The 20,312-nt window shown below is 48.7% G+C and overlaps 2 protein-coding genes across 5 annotated transcripts; one reads left to right on the top strand and one right to left on the bottom strand.

Annotated features, from left to right (window-relative positions):
- Nucleotides 1-60: 60 nt before the first annotated feature.
- Nucleotides 61-5,656, bottom strand: LOC119091677 (caltractin). Its single transcript, XM_037214493.1, has 5 exons — nucleotides 5,507-5,656; nucleotides 3,243-3,377; nucleotides 3,006-3,087; nucleotides 1,285-1,469; nucleotides 61-1,086 (listed from the first exon to the last, which is right to left on the bottom strand). Exons 1-5 carry the CDS (start codon nucleotides 5,507-5,509, stop codon nucleotides 997-999), a joined length of 495 nt encoding a protein of 164 aa, XP_037070388.1. The 5' UTR covers nucleotides 5,510-5,656; the 3' UTR covers nucleotides 61-996.
- A 283-nt stretch (nucleotides 5,657-5,939) lies between these two features.
- On the top strand, nucleotides 5,940-20,244 carry LOC119091676 (uncharacterized). 4 transcript variants are annotated; one of them, XM_037214491.1, is made up of 5 exons: nucleotides 5,940-6,037; nucleotides 6,826-6,994; nucleotides 9,340-9,681; nucleotides 18,002-18,154; nucleotides 19,181-19,300. In XM_037214491.1, exons 2-4 carry the CDS (start codon nucleotides 6,925-6,927, stop codon nucleotides 18,145-18,147), a joined length of 558 nt encoding a protein of 185 aa, XP_037070386.1. In that variant the 5' UTR covers nucleotides 5,940-6,037; nucleotides 6,826-6,924; the 3' UTR covers nucleotides 18,148-18,154; nucleotides 19,181-19,300. The 4 variants fall into 4 exon arrangements, with proteins under 4 accessions (XP_037070386.1, XP_037070387.1, XP_037070383.1 ...); XM_037214492.1 differs by lacking the exon at nucleotides 19,181-19,300 and adding an exon at nucleotides 18,628-18,663; XM_037214488.1 differs by lacking the exon at nucleotides 18,002-18,154 and having other exon boundaries at nucleotides 19,181-20,244.
- The last annotated feature ends 68 nt before the right edge of the window (nucleotides 20,245-20,312 follow it).

The following is a 20,312-nucleotide window of genomic DNA, read 5'->3' on the forward strand; positions in this document are numbered from 1 at the left end:
GCTTAGGGCAGACTTCATAAGGACATGGCATGACTTCACCGGAAGGAAAACGTTGAAAAATACATGACTAGCTGTATTTGAAAAGCAAAGATGGGGCATACCATAAGTACACATGGCGGCAGTGCAGATGACAGCCTTCGTAAGCAGCGAGATATGTCGGCACAACACTTTCCAATCGCAGGCCCGATTTTGATGCAATTCTGAGAACTCGAGACCGCTTAAGCCTATCCTGTTCATATCCCAAATCAGGGTGTCATGTCAACCAGTCAGCCTAAATGATCAATCGCTGTAATCACCGATAACAGATCTGCCGACGGAGTCTGGACTCAAGCAAAAGGAGATATTTTTCACACACGGAGTCGGCGACTGTCCTGTCTCCTTGATGACGCTAGGATTAAGCGCACGAGCTTTTGCGAGACATGCACGAGCGGTAGACATTCAGCTGGGTGCCGCACGTCGACGGAAGTGTAACTCTACCATATGCGGAGGGAGATGACAAATTCGGTTTCGCGTGATGTACGCAGCAGGGTTACAAGTTCCCACGCGGTGCGCACGAGCGCGGCCCGCGCCCCGGCTTCAGCAGTCGGCGATGGTGGAAACAAATATGCAAAATCACCAGCCACCGCTTCGCGGACCAACTGTCATTTCAGAGCACACAGAACACGAGAAAGGCTGGCACCAGCGGACGCGCGGGCCGGCGAAGGATGGCACGCAACAGGATGTGACAAGACCACAAGTGGATGTAGATGACAAGTTGCCCACTGACTAGCAGCGACCAGGTACTTCACAGCCACAACATCCAGTGTTGCGCACTGTCGTACCATGGTGCACACAATATCACGCACTCCTACAGAATGAAACACAAAAGAACGTCTGTAGGCGAGCTCCTCCTTACGCACACCGAACCGCTCCCAAGAGTTTTTAGACACATGATAGCACACTGGCAACGTTTGAACTTAGTTGGAATGGAAGCGATCATTTGACGGTCCCGACGATTCAATACAGACTGGTCTTCTTCATGATTCGCAGAAACTCGTCCTGATTGATCTCACTGTCGCCGTCCAGGTCTGCCTCCTCAATCATCTCCTGCAATGTTCACAAGACCGTAGCCAACAGTTACATTGCACTGATTCAGACCTGCGCCACGCCAGAACTGAGCTAACCGAATCCTCTCAGCAGCAAGGTTCCTCTTCTTCAATAACACGTGACATTTAGCTGAAGGGGTCAGCCTCACACAAATGTATGCTGCATTACAAAACATGGAACAGCCTGCTTAATGCTTACCTGCAGCTCCTCGTCCGTGAGATTCTCTCCCAGCTCTTCCGAGACGCGCTTCAGATTTTTGAAGGAGATCTTCCCAGTTTCATCATCGTCGAAAAGACGGAACGCCTTCAGAATCTCCTCCTTCGTATCCTTTTCCGCCATCTTGGACGTCATCAAGGCCAAGAAGTCATCGAAGCAGATCTTGCCTGTCGACAATACGTGACGTCACCTCTGAAGCGGAAAAGGCTACTCGTCGAAAACACAATTTTTCCAGTTCCTAAATATGCTCTTCAATACGTCATTGCCTGAGTGCGTCATCGTACCTTGCACAAAATTGATTGAACGCCTATTGGCGGCCGTTATATCTGGAAGTCATACTCACAAACGCCCGGTATGAACGACTACGCAACTACATTTTGTTGACCTTCATCGCCTCACGGCTAAAATGACATAATTTGAATGGCGTTATTACGACGCCATGGATGCCCCGATGACCTTGCAATAGTCTCCCCAAAATAGTCTGCCCATCTTTGCGGATGTGTAGCTCAGAAGCTAAAAGGGTTTGGGCCTTAAGAACGGCAGGACTGTGAGCTGCACCAGATAATCTTCAATAAGGCTTTCTTAATTCAACACTGTGTACAAATGTGGAACATCTCTTTCATGGATCAAATGAAAATATTCCAGGCGGCGGGTATTTCCAATCCAGACAAATATTTAACCTAACGAAAAGTTTTGGGCCAGTGGTGCATTTATTTAGCACTGAAACAAGCAAAGAACAAGGCTTGATGAGCAATTCGATCATTGCCATTTTATTACATTACTGCTGTCATTACCATCACATCACATCGCGCAGAATTCTAAAGTTTAGAGAGCAAAAGGTCTCCATGAGTAATTCATCCAAGCTGGCCAACAAACAACTTCCGTTCGTTATTCCTGTCCACACAGGTGTTGTCAATGCTCAGGAAGACGTCAGTACCATCATCCTTGGTATCCTATAGTAGTGCACACCACATAAACCACAAACATAAACAGCATACCCTCAACATACAAGACCTATCTACTTCGGCCCTTCCAACGTCAAAATGCCATTTCGTACCATGGTATAAGCTGGCGGCTGTATCTACGGATGCATATTCAGCCATATCAACTGTGACAGTGTTCACATTCACGGGATGCCTTTGGTCTACGGAGCACGAGCTGGCCTGTAGAATACACCTCTCCTAACCTATTGAAGGTTAAATGAACTCAATTCAGTTTCCCGGACAGGGTACTTCACTTCCAGGTATTTCTTCCAGGTACTCCTACGCCTATGTGTTCGATTCAATCAGTGCTTTATTCCTCGATTTGTCGCCGACGTGGCCTATGGGAAAAAGACTTGAACGGCACACCATGGGCTTGCGAGTTAAGTCCCACAACCAGCAAAGTATTTGACCCAGCTGACACAGAAAGCACAGTCTGGCAACTTGCCAGAGTCCACCTGGCACGGGCAGCTGTCCTGCACCATTTCGTAACATTACATATTTTTCCCCGCTCTTAAGCCGGGTCAAAAGGGCCTACGCTTCGACAATTCTTTGAGGCGAAATTATATGCATTGGGTTGTTGGGCTCAAGGTGTGCACGGACAGATCTGTTTACCTTTTCCTCCGGACATGGGCACCACACCAACCATTTGCAGTGCGCGCCGAGCCGAGCTAAGAATGACAGGCTTGCAGCCGCCAAGTTTGTTTTCATCACATTACTTACCAGTATTGTCTTTGTCCACTTCAGCAATCATTTTCTTTATTTCTTCTTTCCGAGGCTCGAATCCAAGCGCTCTCAAAGCAACCTGCCAGTTAAAACATATGAATCAACCATGTCATGTGGTGCTCAATTAAAGCCAATCCAAAGTGCAAAGAAAGATTCTGGTTGAGGCATATCTCCGAGGCCAAATAAGCCCATCTGAGGCCAACGAAAAACATTTTGTGATTCAATACACCTTACCTTCAAATCTTTTGAATCAATGGTTCCTGTTCCTTCGGTGTCGAACAGATCAAAAGCTTCTCTTATGTCAGACTTCTGCTCCTCGTTGAGATCAACTTTAGGGCCAGACGACTTCTTCTTGGATTTCGTTCCAGACTAAAACGAAATGCATCATGTTACACAAGCATCATGCTGCAAGCAACGCACGCCCGAATTCGCAGCTTTAGAGAGATTACAAGGTCGTATGGGTTGAATTCGATGAAGGCTGGATAGCTGCAAACGAACACCGAAGGGTGACATAACACCACGAACCACAATCGGTCAGATTTCGTCTCGTTCAAGGGTATTCACGTTCAATGTTCCACGCAGCAAATACTCTTCCCTGAAAGTTTGCTGGAAATCATTCTGGTTGTATGAATATTTACATGAGTAGACACAAAAGCAGGTGAGAACAGGTCCAAATTTTACTGGTGCAAGTCGTTGTCATTCCCACTTCAGAGTCCTTTGCAAATGAAGATGAAGGCAGGGGATGATGGGCTCTGCCCAAGGGGAGGGTGAAAACAATTTATGTTATACCTGAATATGCTTCTAAGCAGTTTTCCAAAGTTGGATGTTTTTTGGGGGGATCAGAGCTTTTCTGACCAGAAATGATCATTTCAGGGGTATGGGATGAAGAAAAATGGTTGATGGTGGCACGGACTTGCATGTGCCTGGGACAGGAGCAATCAGCAAGCTTTAACCTGTGCATGCATGCTGGGTACCCAGTCAGGGTCCCCTCCCCACAGGGCTCTCAGCCCATTCAAGGCTGATGTTTGCAGCCTGCCCAGGACAAGCAGGGTGCAGTGAGGATGCAGGATGGAGCAAGATAGAGGGTAAGAGGGAAGGATCTCATTTCCAAATTTAGTGGTGGATGGATGAACTTGGTGCCAAGACAACATACAGAAAACAGAGAAACATCACAGACATCAAAACATCACATCAAATGATATCACAGTGTGCTCTGATATTGCTCAGCTATGTAGTATTCAAGGGAAACTATTCAGACCTGTGAACAAAAGTTTTCATTTTGGTGGGAGACAAACTTATGTCAGAAAATGCCTTTGGTAGCAAAGGTGCAGAACAACACAAATTATACATTTATGTGTATATTCATAGCCAGCATCTTTTTAAGCCATATTATATTTTTTCTCCATATCCTGATTGTGAAGAATCACATTTTGCAGCTGCTTCATGGGTAGATGACTGAATCATATACAACTACTCTACAAATGGAGCTAATGAAGATTCAATGATTCTGAACCTTTTTGTGCCTGTCAGATGAATATCATCTATCTGCAAAGCAGCTGCACAAATTGGTTGTTCATGACCAGAGTACACAAAAAACAACACACCATAGGCAAATTTGGTAACTTTTCCAGCATTCTGTGGAGCTGACTTCACCATTCCAATATGATCCTGGCAACCACCATATCCATCAATACTGCTATGGGCCCTTTAATAAAAAAATGTTCAGAACTTTCACAGTTTCTAACCCACTTCCACCCTGATTACACACTAGTTCTGCTGGGAAAACCAACTCCTCCCAGTGGTGCTGTGTTAAGTGCAATGACCCAAAAGGGTAGCATCCATTTGACCCCAACTGAGCTCAGGGTGAAACAAATGGGTGTGTTTTGTCTACCATCAAAGGAACAAACTGCTCCCAGTTTAGAGCTTCAAAACATTGTTCTCATATTTTAGTACAATTTGAAAAAATATACAAGCTTAACCACTTTATCAAACCACCATCAGTATAACACATGTAATTCCTGGATGACCCATAAGCTGTCACTGCCACATTTCAATGCAACAGTTAACCCTCTATAAGCATAAATGCTAATATGTTAATATCAATCACTTTGAGCATGTGACCCCATGTAAGATGGCAATATAATTTTATGCATACAACTATCTGATTTTCATGTTGACTGGATATTCTCCCCAATAACCCCAAGCCTATCTGCACAGTTTTAACTTTCAAATAGACCAAGTAGAGGGTTGGTGCACCTATAACCATTACTATGTATTAGTACTGTCACTTAACCCTTATTGCATGCCATAATACCATTGCATGCGGAGCTAATATGCACAAACATGGCATAATATTAAGATGGGCAAATGCTCAGTTGTCTTGCATTGCAATTGCTGGGAAGATGTTTGTTGGGATGACAATTTTCATTTGTCTTATCTCCTTCATAATTTTCCAAACCGTTTCCGCCTGGGTTAAGCAGAAGCCTTTCCTTACTAACCATTGTCACTTATGCCTCAAATCGCAACGACGGCCGGCTGCCACCCGTCACGCTATCACGATGGCCGGATGAAATGACTCAGCGCAGCACGTCAGATACGCAAATAACCGCAGCCACCAATACTTCTCAGCCTGTTGCAGACCGGCGTGACATTTGTTTATCATTTTGGCATGTACCAAATAGTAGGAACACTGTTTGATACTAAAACTTAGTTTATTTTGAGGAAGTCAAAAAATTATATTTGTAATTGGGCTCCAAAGAAATATTTTTGGAAAAAAATATGCTAAATACTTGTTTAATTTCGGCATATCACTTATTGTGAGGAAAAAATACGTGTCAATCTATGTGACACCACTGCCGTGCCACTGGTAGAGTGGCTCTGTGGTATCTACCAATGTATCCACTATGTAAAAGGTTGTAATCACAATCCGCCGCCATCTTTGTGTTGTTCTGTGGAGGGGAGAAAGTGCGAGGGCGTAGCGACGTTTCGTCGCGCATTTCTCCTGTTGTATAGAGGAGTCGCTATAAAAGGTCAGTGATTTGCACTTTTTCACCGTTTTCTAGGTTGTGCTATACTTATTAAGATATCGCATGGTCTTTCCTGCTCGTGGAGCCCTGCTGTTCCAACCGGCCGTTCTGTCTCCCGCGCCGCTTCGGCCTCTTTTGCGAGTGCTAGACTGAGATACTCGGAATGACATTGAAAGGACCTGAGTTTCAATATTCGGTCACTTGGGGAGCATGATGTTGATATTTGTCATGCCATTATACCCGTACCTCGGGTTTCACTTGTCTGCTGCCTCTTCACTTGCTCGAAGTCGGCCAGTCAAACGACGGGGAACCTGGCGCTGGTCAGCCCAGCATATAAATGCCTCGTGGTTGATTAATGGGTCGGGCAGGTCAGATGTCTAGGTTTCGGCATAAAGGGCAGCAGATAATCATCAACAAGTGGAGCGTTGCGGCCACCAGAGAGCCAGGAAGCTGGTAGCTTTGATTTATATGTACATCCCAAAACCTCATTGTATTTGTTTTGGAATTCTGGAAGGGACTTGTGGACTAAACACGCCCACAGCTCACACACATGTTGAGAGCATGGCTGTTATTTTACATCTTGTGCATTTGTTCCGTGTTATTAAAGTAAAAACATTGATTGAATTGGTGCTATTGTAAGGAAAGTCATGATCTTATAGAGTCCCGTTCAACATTTTTAGCATCCTGTGGAATTTTGATCAATGGAAGACTGTTTGTGGCTTGATTTTTACTTCTTATGCTGACTGTGTTGGAGGATTTTTGACTTACTAATTATTTTTGGTATCACCTAGCCAGGTACAGCTTCCAAGAAGGTGCATTCCAAGCAGAGTGCAGCTAGGCCCCCAAAGGCAGTTCCTGTGGTGTCTCAGAAGGATCAAGACATCTGCATCATGGCCTGTGGCAGTGTTCCTGTGACTGATCAGCAGGCTTGGTATGAGCACATGATCCGGCAGCAGAATGGTGAGCAATCTAGCAGCACCTGGCAAGTCCTGAGGGGATGTTTATGGGCACAAATAACTTAACCAGAGGGTTTGTGCAGGATATTTTGCAGTCACCCCTATCCTGCCCCTGTTTTGCCATGGTCTGCATCTGCATGCATTAATGCATCCTCTGACCATTGTCTTAAATTTTGATGTTTCTTTGTGTTTTTTACCTGAATACATTTTGTTCTCCACTGATATGCTCTGGCAGGAATGTAAGAAATTTGTATCTGTGCTCACTGTGAGATGGAAGTAAGCAGTTTCCAAAACTTTGACAGCATTGTGTACAACACTCACCACTACTTAATGAGGAATGCTGCTGACTGGTTTCAGGCAAATCTCATTATCATACCACACTTAGTCTTTCCTTTCAATGCCTTCATTGCTGGGGTCTGTTGCTGCTCACCAGCACATGTTTAACCCATCTACTATTTACCAACAACACTCCAGCACTCAAGCACTGGACTCTGAGTCTGCACTCAAAACAACTGCCACTGCTCCTGATGGGATGGATAGCCAGGGAGAAGAGAACAAAGAGTATCTTGCATTAGTCACAATTCAACATTTCTGGATTGGGCATGAAAATCATTGTAACACAATGGATATTTATATGAAAATGCATATCACACAGTTGTATGAAATTGTGTGATGTGTATGTTTGTGATGTGAAGTATAAATTAAGTTGTTTGAAAGGCAATGCAGTGACATCAAACACCATCCTTAACACTCACTTGGGCACCCAGAAATACATGGCTCTGCAAGTCTCCACTTTTGAGAGGATTTAGCATTGGAGATAGGACATATTCTCCACCAAGAAATCTGAGCTGAATGCAGGGATGAAAACGCACAAAAGGGGCGCAAGATGAGAACGTGTGACTTTCTCTTTCGATGTACAGAGCTTCACCACCAAAATAGGGTGTATTTTGTGTGGTGTAAAGGTGTAAGGGTGTAAAGCTAAAGCAGAGTTTCCTGTTCACCATTAGGCAGAACAATTGGTTTTGTATTAAGATAATTATTTATGTTTTTTAGGTTCACCTTTTATTTAAGCTGGGTTTTGCCAGTCATTAACCTTCACAAACTTGTTAAGGCCCTAGAAAGGCAATATCAAAACCGATGATTGTTTACGTTCTTTAGATTCATGTTTTATTTAAGCTGGGTTTTGTCAATGAAATATCCTTACAAAATCGGTTAAGTCCTAGAAAGGTCATATACAAACCGATAAACAACTTGCGGTGGCTAGATCGTTGCAGACTGCTGCTCTTTCCGCCCCATTTCTGTAGTCTTCCGACGTTTTTTTTAGAAGAGCCGCGTGAGGCGCCGTGTCGGTCGGTGGTAGTGGGATTGGTTGATAATGCAGATAATGACAGTATATTAAGTCAGCTCAGCATCATACACTGAGAATAGTACTGTACCAGACTGAATGTCGGTGAGAAGATGTAGCGGTGGTGACTATGTGGGGCTAGCTCTCTATGAAGAGGAAACAATTCCTCTGCCCCCGCCGCATTGACCTCCGAGCCCCGATCACACATTAGTCTGACGTCCCAGATGGTGTAGTTTTGTGCACAATGTTGTGGAGGGGATGAGCAGAGAAAGAATTAAACCCAAACAAATTGTGCAAGCCATGTTCTCCCTGAATTTGACCAAATTTCTTCTTAAAGTTGGGGAGGGGCTGGAATCCCACCCAACTGTAAAGGAAACTACAATCCTGATCCCAAAGTAAATGGATCCAGGTCATTAGAAACCATGGTGGGTATCGCACTGCCCCAGCATCTGTCCCTCAGGTGGGAGAGATTGTGCCTGGGGTGGAAGGTGGCTGCACTGGCTACTATGCCCCAGATATTCCTATTTATATGATAGTGGTTTGCACGACATTTCAATCAAAACCTGGACGTAACGTGCTCTGGGAAATTATGCAAGGGTTGCACAACATTTAAAATATTGGTTTCTATCAGTCTTGATTGAGACTCAAACCTTTGTAATAGAATTGTCAATATTAACAGCTCCCTATCAGCTCAATGGCTTCAAAAAGTACAGTAGATATGAGTATACACATACAAGGGAAGCATTTACCCAGCAAGCTAGAAAATCTAAGAATAGCACATGGCCAATCTTCAGTGGTGTTTGGCAGTCACTGAGACCAGCTAGTGCTTGTGCATGGTGTTTACTGTCAATTTCTGCTAAAAATGTCTTACAGCACCAGTTGTGCACACAGTGCAAATTCATCTGGACTGTTTTGTTCTCACTACAAACCATGATTTTAGAATTTTTCTCCCACCAGCTAAAACAAAATTTCGTATCTTGCCTCTGACTCCTGTCTGTTTGCAGGGATGGCAGCCCAGCCTTCGCCATTCACTGCTTTGGGCTTCGGCGAGCCAGGACTGGCGATGCGCGCCGGTCACATCAGCGCCGCCGGCCACTACGGCTTCCAGCCGCCGCTCCAGCCGGACCAGCACATGGCCGACAAGGAGAACGACGCCGGCGACGGCGGCGCCTTCCGCAACGGCTTCCACGGCGGCGGCGGTGACGTGGCGGCCGCGTCCCTGTGGGCGGGGCGCGGCCCGGTAGCCGGCGGCAGCGGGATCGGCCCGCTCGGCGGCTACCTCGGCGAGCGGAAGCGTGCCCGGGATGAGGTAGTGTTCCAAGAGTTCAAGCGAAGACGGCTGGCAGGTATGTGCACGGGCTCGGACGTGCGCGACATCACGGGCTGTGGGATGGGTACGGGTCGGTGTGGATAGTATGATCGTGCGGATGGGGCTTCAATAGTCAGCTTCACATGTAGTTAGTGACCTTGAAAATCCGCACAAGTTGACCATGTGCGTAGTGCACACGAAATTTTCAGTGTTTGATGCGTTCTTTTCACGTCTTTTGGGGGTTTCGATATGTCTGGTGGTGTTTCTTACTCTATAACATGATGGACTTTCCTTGCAGTGTTGGCTGACACTTGAAGCGTCATTCGCTCCATTTACCAGAGTACTTTGAAGTAGAGTTGTCGTTAGTTTCTTCTGTGTGGACGTCGTCATCTGGTGACCGAGAGTAGGCGGCACTGTGTGGGAGCTATCGCAGCCACAAAATGTCACGGCAAGGCATGGAGGTTGTCTTTTCATTTTGCTTACAATCTAGGGAAATCGGTGTCGAAATTACACGATTCAGTTTGGTGCAGTATTAGGATTTTTTGGCATGCATCCCATCTGACATATTACAGTTAACATTTGTATCCACTTTTGTGGCGTGAAGACTGGTTTAGAGTAGTACAAATACCCCTTATCACTTTTTCAAAACACTGTTCCGCGGAATAAGTTCTAGATTGAAAGCTCCGTAAGGGTGGTTACGGGTCCTGTTGCTATGATCAGACAGGTCACTGAATGTCCGAGTAGTGTCACCATGGCAGTGATCTTTTCTGAAACATATGATAGATGACAGAGAACATGTTTTGTTTTTTCTCGGTAATGTTTCTGTAAGGATTTCACCCACGTAGTTCATGAAATCAACAATCAGCTTGTTGCGCCAAATTGTGTGATACATTACCGATAATGTCACGACACCCCTTTGGTGGAGTAAAAACTCGGAATTGTGAAGCCTTTTTGAGTTTTTGTAAAAATTCGGCTGATAGTAGTTTTATGTTCATCCAGATGTTTTGATCGGTCTTTCCTGTGCAGGTATTTAGGTCTTCAGTCACTGTTAACGCAAAGAAGGAGACCTTCGAAAACCAATAGCTGGTTATAGAAAGACAACCACCATCACCTTTGTGTTAGATTATGGCCAGGTACTGCACGTGTTGCATCCTCTCGGTCACCATGTGACGTAGCTCCTGCATTTTAATCAAGTATATACTGTAGAATAAACATGTTTTGCTCAGACCTTTTCCTTCCATTGTATCTCACCAATACTCTGTCCTTTGCTCTGGGTAGCGTCATGCACGGTTTTCTCATAGTCGCACAACAGAAAGAGAAAGGGGTCTTATTGTTTTTTGTACAATTTCTGTCCTCATGTCAGAATCTTTTGAAACTTTTACTGTGAATCTGGGCACAAAATTGTAGATTAATCTGCTTTTCAATATATTTTGAGATATATTTGTATCAAACAGCTTATCCATATCATAAGTGTGGGTAGTGGTTGGGCATAATTGCCAGTTAGGCGCTTATCTATGAAAGTGCCTCAGTTTTCCCGTTTTGGGTTCGTGCAGGGCAAAAATTATCAAAACGTGATCAATCAGTTTGGATAAATGTGTTGTGCTCGTGTAAGTAGGTATGTTTCGGCACGTTAATTGTGGGTCTGTACAGGCCTGACTTCTAAATTTCTGGATATAATTGTTTGCGTTGATCGTCAATGTCACATGGTTTTTAAAACATCTCTATATTCGTTCATAAAGTTCCCATAGGCGATTTATTGCCAGCCTAGTGTTCAGAATGTCATCACTTCGGCAAATCTTTCTTTCCACCAGACATTACTTCCTGGGCTGTTGTTCGCATTAAGGACGTTCATAGTTGACATACTTGCGAAGAGTACTTATAGTCAGGTATAAACGCAGTGACGCTGAATGTTTCGATCAGCTGTAATTCAGCTGGTCCTCCACCCCTTCATACGGCTCTCCAGTCGAGACTGGTATCGCTACCCAGAGCTGCCTTCTCCGTCGCACCCTGGACCGCCCTCTCCTCCAGATGGTCATGTATGATCGGGTCGGAGCCGTTTGTGAGCTGAGGAGGCCTTTCACTGTCAGCTGTGTGTCACCAGCCGTGTCGATATGGCCGTGTCGCTCGCCGGCCGGCCCGCCGGGGCCGTGTCGTGTTGCCTGTACACTGTCCCGCCCGCGCCCGGCCGCGGGCGGACAGTTAATCCATGCCTGCCTGTACGCTGCACTAGGTGTTGTGTAAGATCAGCTCGCGCGCGCCGCCGCCGGATCGTCCCAGGTCCATGACCTGACCTGACCTGACCCTGCCGAGGTCGTCTGCCACCCCGTACGATGTACGGCGGGTCGTAGGTACAGTGGCGGTCACGCCTCCGGTGTTTCTGTTGCTCGCTGGTCACGCGTAAGTTCGCACCACCTGGCTAGGCCCAGGGCCCGGCCTGCTTGCGTACGCTCAGCGGGCTGTGCCCGGTAACGTGTCAGCCCTCTTGCGAATCGGCTCGGTTTTGATAGCACCCTAGTCGGAAACTGTGCACTGCAGGCTTGTCCTGGAGCAGGTCACTACAGTCCCCAGACGCTCGTAACCGTTCGACATGCGTGCGCACTCGACAGTCCGCATACTCTGTCGAGATGCTAATGACATTCATAAAAGTCGAAGTTTTACACGGAGGCCTTGCGCCGTTTGCCGGGAGAACCAAACCTGGTGATGTCGCGGCATTGCCCGGAAATCTCACGCTGGTCCTGTGGGAGGTAGATGTGAGGGGCTTGCCGCCAGTCAGACGCGACGGCATGCGTAGCACGTGTGTGATAGGCTGACGCGGCGATGACGGATGCGCTTGTACGTTGCGACAGCGCCCCAAGCGCTAGGCGTATCGTGAGACTAGGCTGCGTCTCTGTTGTATCTCTCTATTGTCGGTTGCGTGTTATGTTTGTTGTCGTTGCTTCGCTTACCGAGGTGCGTGACGTGTTGTACTAAGCGGTCGGTACGGAGTTCAAGAGGATACATCGGCGATGTCTGAGAAGACAACTTGCGACACTCCGCGGAGCGCGGATTGCTACACATTTGAAACGTATGCGCTTTATGCATCGTCTATTAACATCTTTGTGGACAACAACGTCCCATGCGTGAATGTATGAAAAAGCAATAAAGAAAAAGGTGGAGGTCCGCACGTGAAAACCATTGGACATGTAATGGGAAAACTGCGCTGCTACATGAAGAGCGTGGCGGGACGCAGCCAAGAGGAATATACCCGTCTTGATATGTGGGCTAGTTCCAGCGTGAAGCACAAACTAAATGACAGTTGTCTGTTAGTGACAAATAATGTCTGGTGGTGGTTTTTATACTGCTTTTTCGCTGACACTGGTGCAGAAGAATGCGACGGTCAATCAAGATTTTGACATCGTTTTTGTGCTGAGGAACGACCAAAGAATGTCTACGTAAAGTGATGAAAGAAAATAACGCAAACGTGGAGAAGCGCTGCAAGGATGTCGATATCTGAATTGACGTGCGAATTCCTGCGTGAGGATTGTCATCGGCATCGAGAAACGATGCAAGGATGTCGGAATGCGGTAGCCAACATGCGACCCGCCCATGGAAATCCGAATGTCTTCCCGAGGATTGTCGCCGGCGTGGAAGACGACGCAAGAATGTCGGAATACGGGAGCCACCATCCGATCAGTCCACCGACATGTAAATTCCATTCTGAGTGCTGCCGTCAGCATTTGACATGGTGGTTGCTATAGTTTAGCGGGCGCTTCTGCTCAGATCGATCCATTCGGGATAAGCGTGACTATATGGCTCACCGGAATGTCGAAAAGGCAGGTTCCAATGTAGCGCAATACCCAGAAAGCAGGGTGTTTCAAACATGGACGGGGGCTTGCATTCCTTTGTTTATCTGCTGCTCCCAGAGCAAGGCTCCTAGTGATTTCTGTAGCTGGTTAGGTGTGTAACTAATTGTGTTCCTGTCTGTGTTGACATGAAACTCGTACATGGGCTTTGCAGCATTCGGCGCTGTCTTGTCAAGTCAACTTGACTTAAAAAAGGCTTACCCTAGTAACGGATTTCGCCGTGACATGTCACCGCAGTAAAACAGACGCTTGGTTTTTTAACTGACTCAAGGATATGTTCCTCGATTCGAGGAAAGTTTAAAATGTCAGCGCCATCGACCTTGCTTTTCCAAGTAATCCACGTATCAGTTGGAATTCAGCTTATTTTTGGTATTGAAGCACCCAGTCTCATTGTAATCCTTTTGTGCGGTTGCTTTGTTCACAAGCCGTGGTTGAATGCTGGCGGCAACTCTCCTCAGCCATGCTGAAGCTGGCGGAAGTCTCAAGAGGAGCTACCCCACCTCGCGCTGCAGTGTCAAGTGTTGTGCCTCAAATCGTAGCGCCCCGCTATCTCACTGCATTCCAACATTTGACAGGAGTGTTTGATATCGCCTTGGCGACTCCTCGTGTACATACGGACTTGTCGTGTCAAGGATGCCGCCCACGCCCCACGACGGATAAATGTCGGTCACGTCCGCCATTGGTGGTATAAGCTGTTCGCCAGCAAATCAGACAAGACTTCACTGTCTGTCGGCTGTGCCGCATCCTTGCCACATGGGTTTGATTGTGCCGCTAACTCATTCTTTCCAGGTGCCTTCGCTTGCATGTCTCGTGTAGACAATTCACCAGCACGTGGTGATGTGACAGCCAACAACTGTATCCCGTTCTGAGGCTAACTGTAAAATATATGATACAGCGCAGTACTCCTGACCGATCATGAGCGCAAAATGCAGTCCACACCGTTTTCCAAGGATTTTAAAGCATGGCAACAATCGTGCACGAATCCCGTTTCTGTGGTAGAAATATATCAAATTGGGACGCCTTTCAAAAACAATGGCTAAGTCAAAGCGGAAATACCATTTGAACTGTCTTGTCTTGTCCTAACATAATCCTTGTCTTTGCCTATTTTTAGTAATAAAAAATGAACGCTCGAAGCGTTCGCGCGGGGCACGTTTGGCGATCAGAGGCGGTGCTAAGCATAGCTTGGCTTGGTCACTGACCCCGCCAGGTAGCTAACGCCCGAATTGAAATGAACTTCCCCAGGCTTTTGCCAAAAAGTACAGAGGGTTGTAGCCAATCATGCAGTACCATGACGCTGTAGCCCAGTGGAAAGGTTCCCCTCGTCAGGGGAAAGGTGAACCCTAGATGGGGTTGGAGCCCACCTGGGTGTACCGCACCAAACATAAGGCGTTTGCCACTCGCGTGCAGAGACCGACTCTCGAGACATTCTAGTCATTGGGCCAAGGTAACGTCGTTTTGTTCTGACCTCGTTTTGAAAGGGTCTAGACGCGATGGGTCATTCGCTACCTGTTTTGTGACGAGCTCCTCGTAAGTGACTGTTTTGAAGAGCGTCTTGCGGTATAGCATCACCAGTGCGGACTCCGACGCAGGGAAGCCGGATTCCATGGATGGTAGATACCTGATCCCGGCGCTGACGTGACCACTGTTTTCGCAGCGTTTTGTGGTTAGGTGAACGCGGGTATACTTTTGTGGGAATTTTTATCGCGACAGGTCAGTGGACTGCATTTTGAGCCATGTTGTCAGTGCGTGTGCAATGAAGTACCCAGCTACGACTATGAAGTTTTAGATATATTCAGCCTTATGATTCCTTAGACCTCCGGATGGTGATGTTTGCTGGCTGTCTCAGAACCATGCTCGTGTGATGCGTCGTGGGGCATCCCCATCCCAGTCTCTGGTTTCGGTCTCTGCCCACCATGTGTCTTTCAGAGTCTCGAAATGAGTGGCCGGCAAATCTGCCGTGTAAAGGCAAAACCACGCATGTCTCGTTCCATCGCAGTTTGCGTGTGACATGTACTTAGTCTGCGTGGTTTCCCTTCGCGCGGCAGAAACGCCGGGGTGTGAGTAAGTGAGGTCACTACTCGGAAATAACACCAATTCATGGAGAGTCTGAACGTTCATCACCCTGGAAATTCTAAGTGTGCATGAGCGATAGTTGCTGATTTTGTACCTTGCAATGAGGCTGATTGAGGTTTCCTGTGTCAACGCATAATGAGGCAAGCTGAGACCAAGCTCACTGATGTTACAAAGCTCGTGGAAATGTCAAAGTCGGTATAATAAGTTGGTCCTTTTAGAATAATTACAAATGCTTGTATTACTCTTAAAGGGAAACGAAATGATTGTACATTTTCAAATGACGTGAAAAGTCATATGCTGATTTAGTGTTACAAGTCTTATCTCATGTCCTTTTACTGTCACGAAGTGGTAAATTCGTCACTTTGTATTGAATTCGTCACGACGCTTTGAGACGTTTTGGTTTATTTTTGTTTGGAACGTGTCATATGATTTTTTTTGTGAAAAACGTCTGGTCCTTTGCTTAATTTTTGTCGCTCCTGAACTCTACTCAATTGGGAAATACCTCATTAAGGCATACGTTAGCAAATCACAGCGTTCGTTATTAAGAATTTGCTGTGTGTCTTTTGAAGAAAGTTTTGCAGTAGTACGATAAGATTTACAACATTTGTGAGTGGGGTCACGAATCATGTGAAAAAGCGATGTAATGTTCCTTGTGAAATTGGTCTCAGATCGTTGTTTGTAAGTAACCGCTGGCCGTTTAGGCCACGTTTGTGCGCCATTGGTTTCCATTTCTTTGATATCACACGGATGTGTGTGTGTGTGTGTGTGGTTCTTGCGCACGATTTGTCGTTAATTGCCATGAAGTCTTGTGGTGGCTAACGTTTAGAGGGTGCTGAATGCAGCTACTTTGAATTGGTATTATTTCCTACTGGTGGCAGTCGTAGGCTGTTACCTCATGGGCACCGATATTGGCTCTGTCGAAACCCTTCACCTATGTTGACGCTGTTTCAGACCTAGGTTAAAAAACTATTGTTATTCCACATCGTAGCTATATTGAAGCATTGGCAGGTGTAGTAATGAATCTGATACGTCTCATAAATTCTTCTTCGTTTGGACTTTGGAGCGGTGCTTCAGGAATAGTGAAGATATGTTGGCTTGTGAAAAACTGTGTTTGGCGGCCGCTTAGTTGTAGCCAACAACGGAACAAACACCAAAATCAAAGCAAATCGGCGTTTGCCCCGTGGTGTACAGGACTTTCGGAACTTTTGCTCGTTGAAACATCAAGCGTAGCACGAAACGATGCTGCAGTAAATTATTTGCGACCATGCGTAAAGGCTTGATATTCATCGTAAGGATGCAAAGGGTTTGTCGTCAGCAGGCCTGTGGCTTACTAGTCATTAGGATGTAGCTGTAACTTGTCAAACGGTATTGATAAAATTAGGGACAAAAAGAGAAAAACAAAACTTGCGGTAAAATTTACCCTCGTGAACATAAAAGTTTCTTCGTGTTGTATAAAATTTGGGTGCTGTCCAGTAGTCTTGCTTTCCTAACGTACCTTTTTACACCTTGTTCGACGTGATATCATCTGTAGTTACAGGCACTGCTTTTATCATGACAGGTAATGTTGCACTCGGTTCTAAAAGTACGGGCCAAAATCATGTACAGTGAGAAGTACGATAGATTATGTTCTAAGGAAGCAGGTTTCCTGGTTTCACAATGCCGTCTTGTGCATTGATATGAATGCATTTGATCTTGATGTTCATATATTCTTCTGTTTTATAGAGGTTTTAATTCAAATTTGCTTCATGTTTTCTTGCACTTGTTTCTGTAATATGCAGGTCTCAAACGTTCAAGGGTTTGCTGAATCCCGCGCGATGTGCTGGTCCACTGCACGGTGCCAGTCTGATAAATGTGCCACGAATAGATGATATCACTTGCCAACTTTCTCTGTGCATTCCATATCCCGGTTTGCTAGTGAGTGCTGTGCTGACGTGTAGCTTGTGTTCCGTTTCCGGCGGGGTGCTGCTGTGTGGGCGACAGTCGGCCGACCCTGACCCGTCACGCCCCGGCTCCCGGTCTTGCGTACCGCACCTCCCCTTGACAGGTGCCGACCAAATCACCAGTTTCTACAGACCAGTTTCCACAGACCCTCCCATCCATGTGCCGTAGCCGGGCTACTATCACTGGTTCGACCCTCTTTGAAACCAGTCATGACGATGCCCCTTTTGCTGCGTCTCTATTCTGGCCTCGTGGTAGAACTGTTGCCAATAAACACCTGAGTCACCACAGACAGCCGTCGTTCCTCGCGTCGTAGGCTGGCTCTCATTTGTTTGCATTTGTATTGGCTACCGTCAGAGCAGTCGTGTGATCACCGCGCTTGCGGGGGCTTCGTTCTGAGCAGTCGTCTGGCCTGCCCCTCACCGCTCCCCCGTCGGCCGACCTCGCCCGACAGCGGCACCCCGCCGGCCGCCGGCCGCCGGTGACCCGTGACCCCGCCCGCAGAGCCGGAGGCGCCGCCGCCACCGGCGGCGCCGGCGCCGGCGCCGGTGCCGGTGCCGAGCTCGGCGCCCGGCCAGCTGGGCCTGAGCCGCGGCATGTGCCGGGCCAACGGCGCCGCCCCCCGCTGTCTGATGCGCCACATGATATGACTAGGAGGTGAGCCCTCGGGCCGGGACGCCGCCGCTGGGGGCTCGTGTGCAGACGCTGGAGCGTGCCGGCCGAACCGGTCTCGGCGGGGAGGGGGCGCGCGGCGACCGACTGTGACGCACTGACGTGACGCGGACGACCGGAGACAGCGGCTCGGACTGGCTCATGGGCTTAACCTGACTGTGTCGGACGACCGGGACGGAACTGTTGCGGCGCCACCGCTGCAGGCAATCTGAAGGCGCGGCTGGCTCTGCGCAGGCGCAGTTCCGCTGCCGACCGCTCGTGACCGTCGTCCTTCTGCTCGTATCGTGTGAGGCGTCGACAGTGGGGGGCGAGCCGGGTCTGTGCTCCTGCCCTGCTCCGTTCCCCGCTCCTGGCCTGGCCCGCTCGTGACCGGCGCCGGTCGACTGGGCTTCCCGGCCTGCTGCAGAGCTGATTGGCTTGGCGCGGCGACCGGCATTCAAGCGGCCGGTGCCTTTCAGAGATTGACACGAACGCGGCTCCGCGGCCGGGAGCGGCCGCCGACGCCATGGACGTCCAGTGGCGGCCGGCGGCCGACTCTCAGCCGGAGCCGAAGCCTGAGCCTGAGCCGGATTCGGAGCCGGAGCTGGCGTGGCGGCTGCTGCGCGCCCTGCACGGCGCCGAGCCGTACCACTGGCCGCCGGCTGGCGCCGACTAGCCGCCCCGTGAGTGCCGCCGGCCGCGGCAAGGTCTCCCGGGCCCGCAGCCTTCTCCCTTGTCCACTCTCGCTCCCGCAGCTCGGCTCGCCTTCGTCTCTCTGTGCCTCGGTTAGCGCCGGAATAGTGACAGCATGAGACACGAACTAGTGTGAACTGCGTCCGTCGAGCGCGCGCGTGCGTGTATATAGTGGCGGTTCGTCAGACAGCGGGGGGGGGGGGGGGCGAGTGGGGGTCTGCCTCCACGCGTCTGCTGCGGTGGGGCCCCGGTCACCGGCTGCCACCTCTCCGTTCCTGAGTGCCCCGCGAGGTGCTGATCCGCTGATCCGCTGCTGACTGCGGCTTGCCTGGTCCCCAGACCAGCCGGCGCCGGTGCTGCCACCTGCCGGCGGCTCGCCCGCAGCGCAGAGCACCTCCGTCGAGGAGATGCGCTCGGCCGTGGTCGCGTCCGCCCAGTATGACCAACTGTACGCCGGCGTGCAGCACGACCTGCTGATGGAGGAGCACGGCTGCTAGACTGACGAGGCCTGAGCGGCGCCGATCTGTAACTGTCGTGCCGTGACAGGCCTGTCACGGGGTTGGGGGGCTTGCTGCGCGTGTGACGCGACGGCGGTGTGGAGCGCCTCGCGCTGGCTTCAACTGCACTGCCTTGGTCCTTGTATACATCTCCTGCTGTCGCCTCCAGTGGCAAGTGGGTGGATGGAAAAGTGCTTTGTGCTGCCAAAAATAGATGACTGTCGTGTGCCAAGTGTTCGGAGACACCTGCGACGTGTTACGGAGGTGAACCTGCGATCCACGGAGCGTTTTCAACAAGAGCTGGGTGTCGTCTTCGGCCAGAATATGTGAGTGTAAATAATGTGCATTCTGAGTGACTTCCGGGAAGTTCGCGGTGCTTGTGCACAGCCGTACCGTTCTGTAATCGTGTGTTCTCTTGCTCTGATCTCGCGAGACCTCTCCGGCGAGGACTGCCGGTGGTCGCCTGCCATTAAACCCATCGCTCGTTCCTTTTTGTGTGTTTCTCGAACTTCGTTTGCTAAGTTTGCCCTGTCTCGGGTCCGACGGGCGATGGCCTTGTCCTTTTCTGTCGCGCCGGGACGCGCGCTGGTTTGTCGCGTGGGCCGCGCTGGTTTTGTTCGGTAGTGTGTCGCCCTTTGGTGGGCTGGGTTTGCTAGCGCCCGTCACCATCGCTCGCCGGCCCAGCGCCGTGATCTGGGCGGCACGCCGCACGCTTGTATAGCGTTTTAGTTGTCTGCCGCCTCTGCTGCGGTGGTTCGTCTGCGTGCGTGTGTTTAGTCCAGTTGTGATAGTGTGCAAACGGAGGCCACCGGTCGCAGCAAAACGCAAAACGATAGTGCAAGCTGACGAATCATCGGCGCCGAGCTGTAGCCCAGTTTTGATATCACCATGCAAATACAAACTATCTTTCAAAATGTGATTTCAACCCGCACCAGATTGGCTTAGGTTGGCGTCGCGGATTGGGCATATGAAAT

The sequence above is a fragment of the Pollicipes pollicipes genome, unplaced genomic scaffold, assembly GCF_011947565.3.
Source record: "Pollicipes pollicipes isolate AB1234 unplaced genomic scaffold, Ppol_2.1 Scaffold_3447;HRSCAF=4054_pilon_pilon_pilon, whole genome shotgun sequence".
NCBI lineage: Eukaryota > Metazoa > Arthropoda > Thecostraca > Pollicipedomorpha > Pollicipedidae > Pollicipes > Pollicipes pollicipes.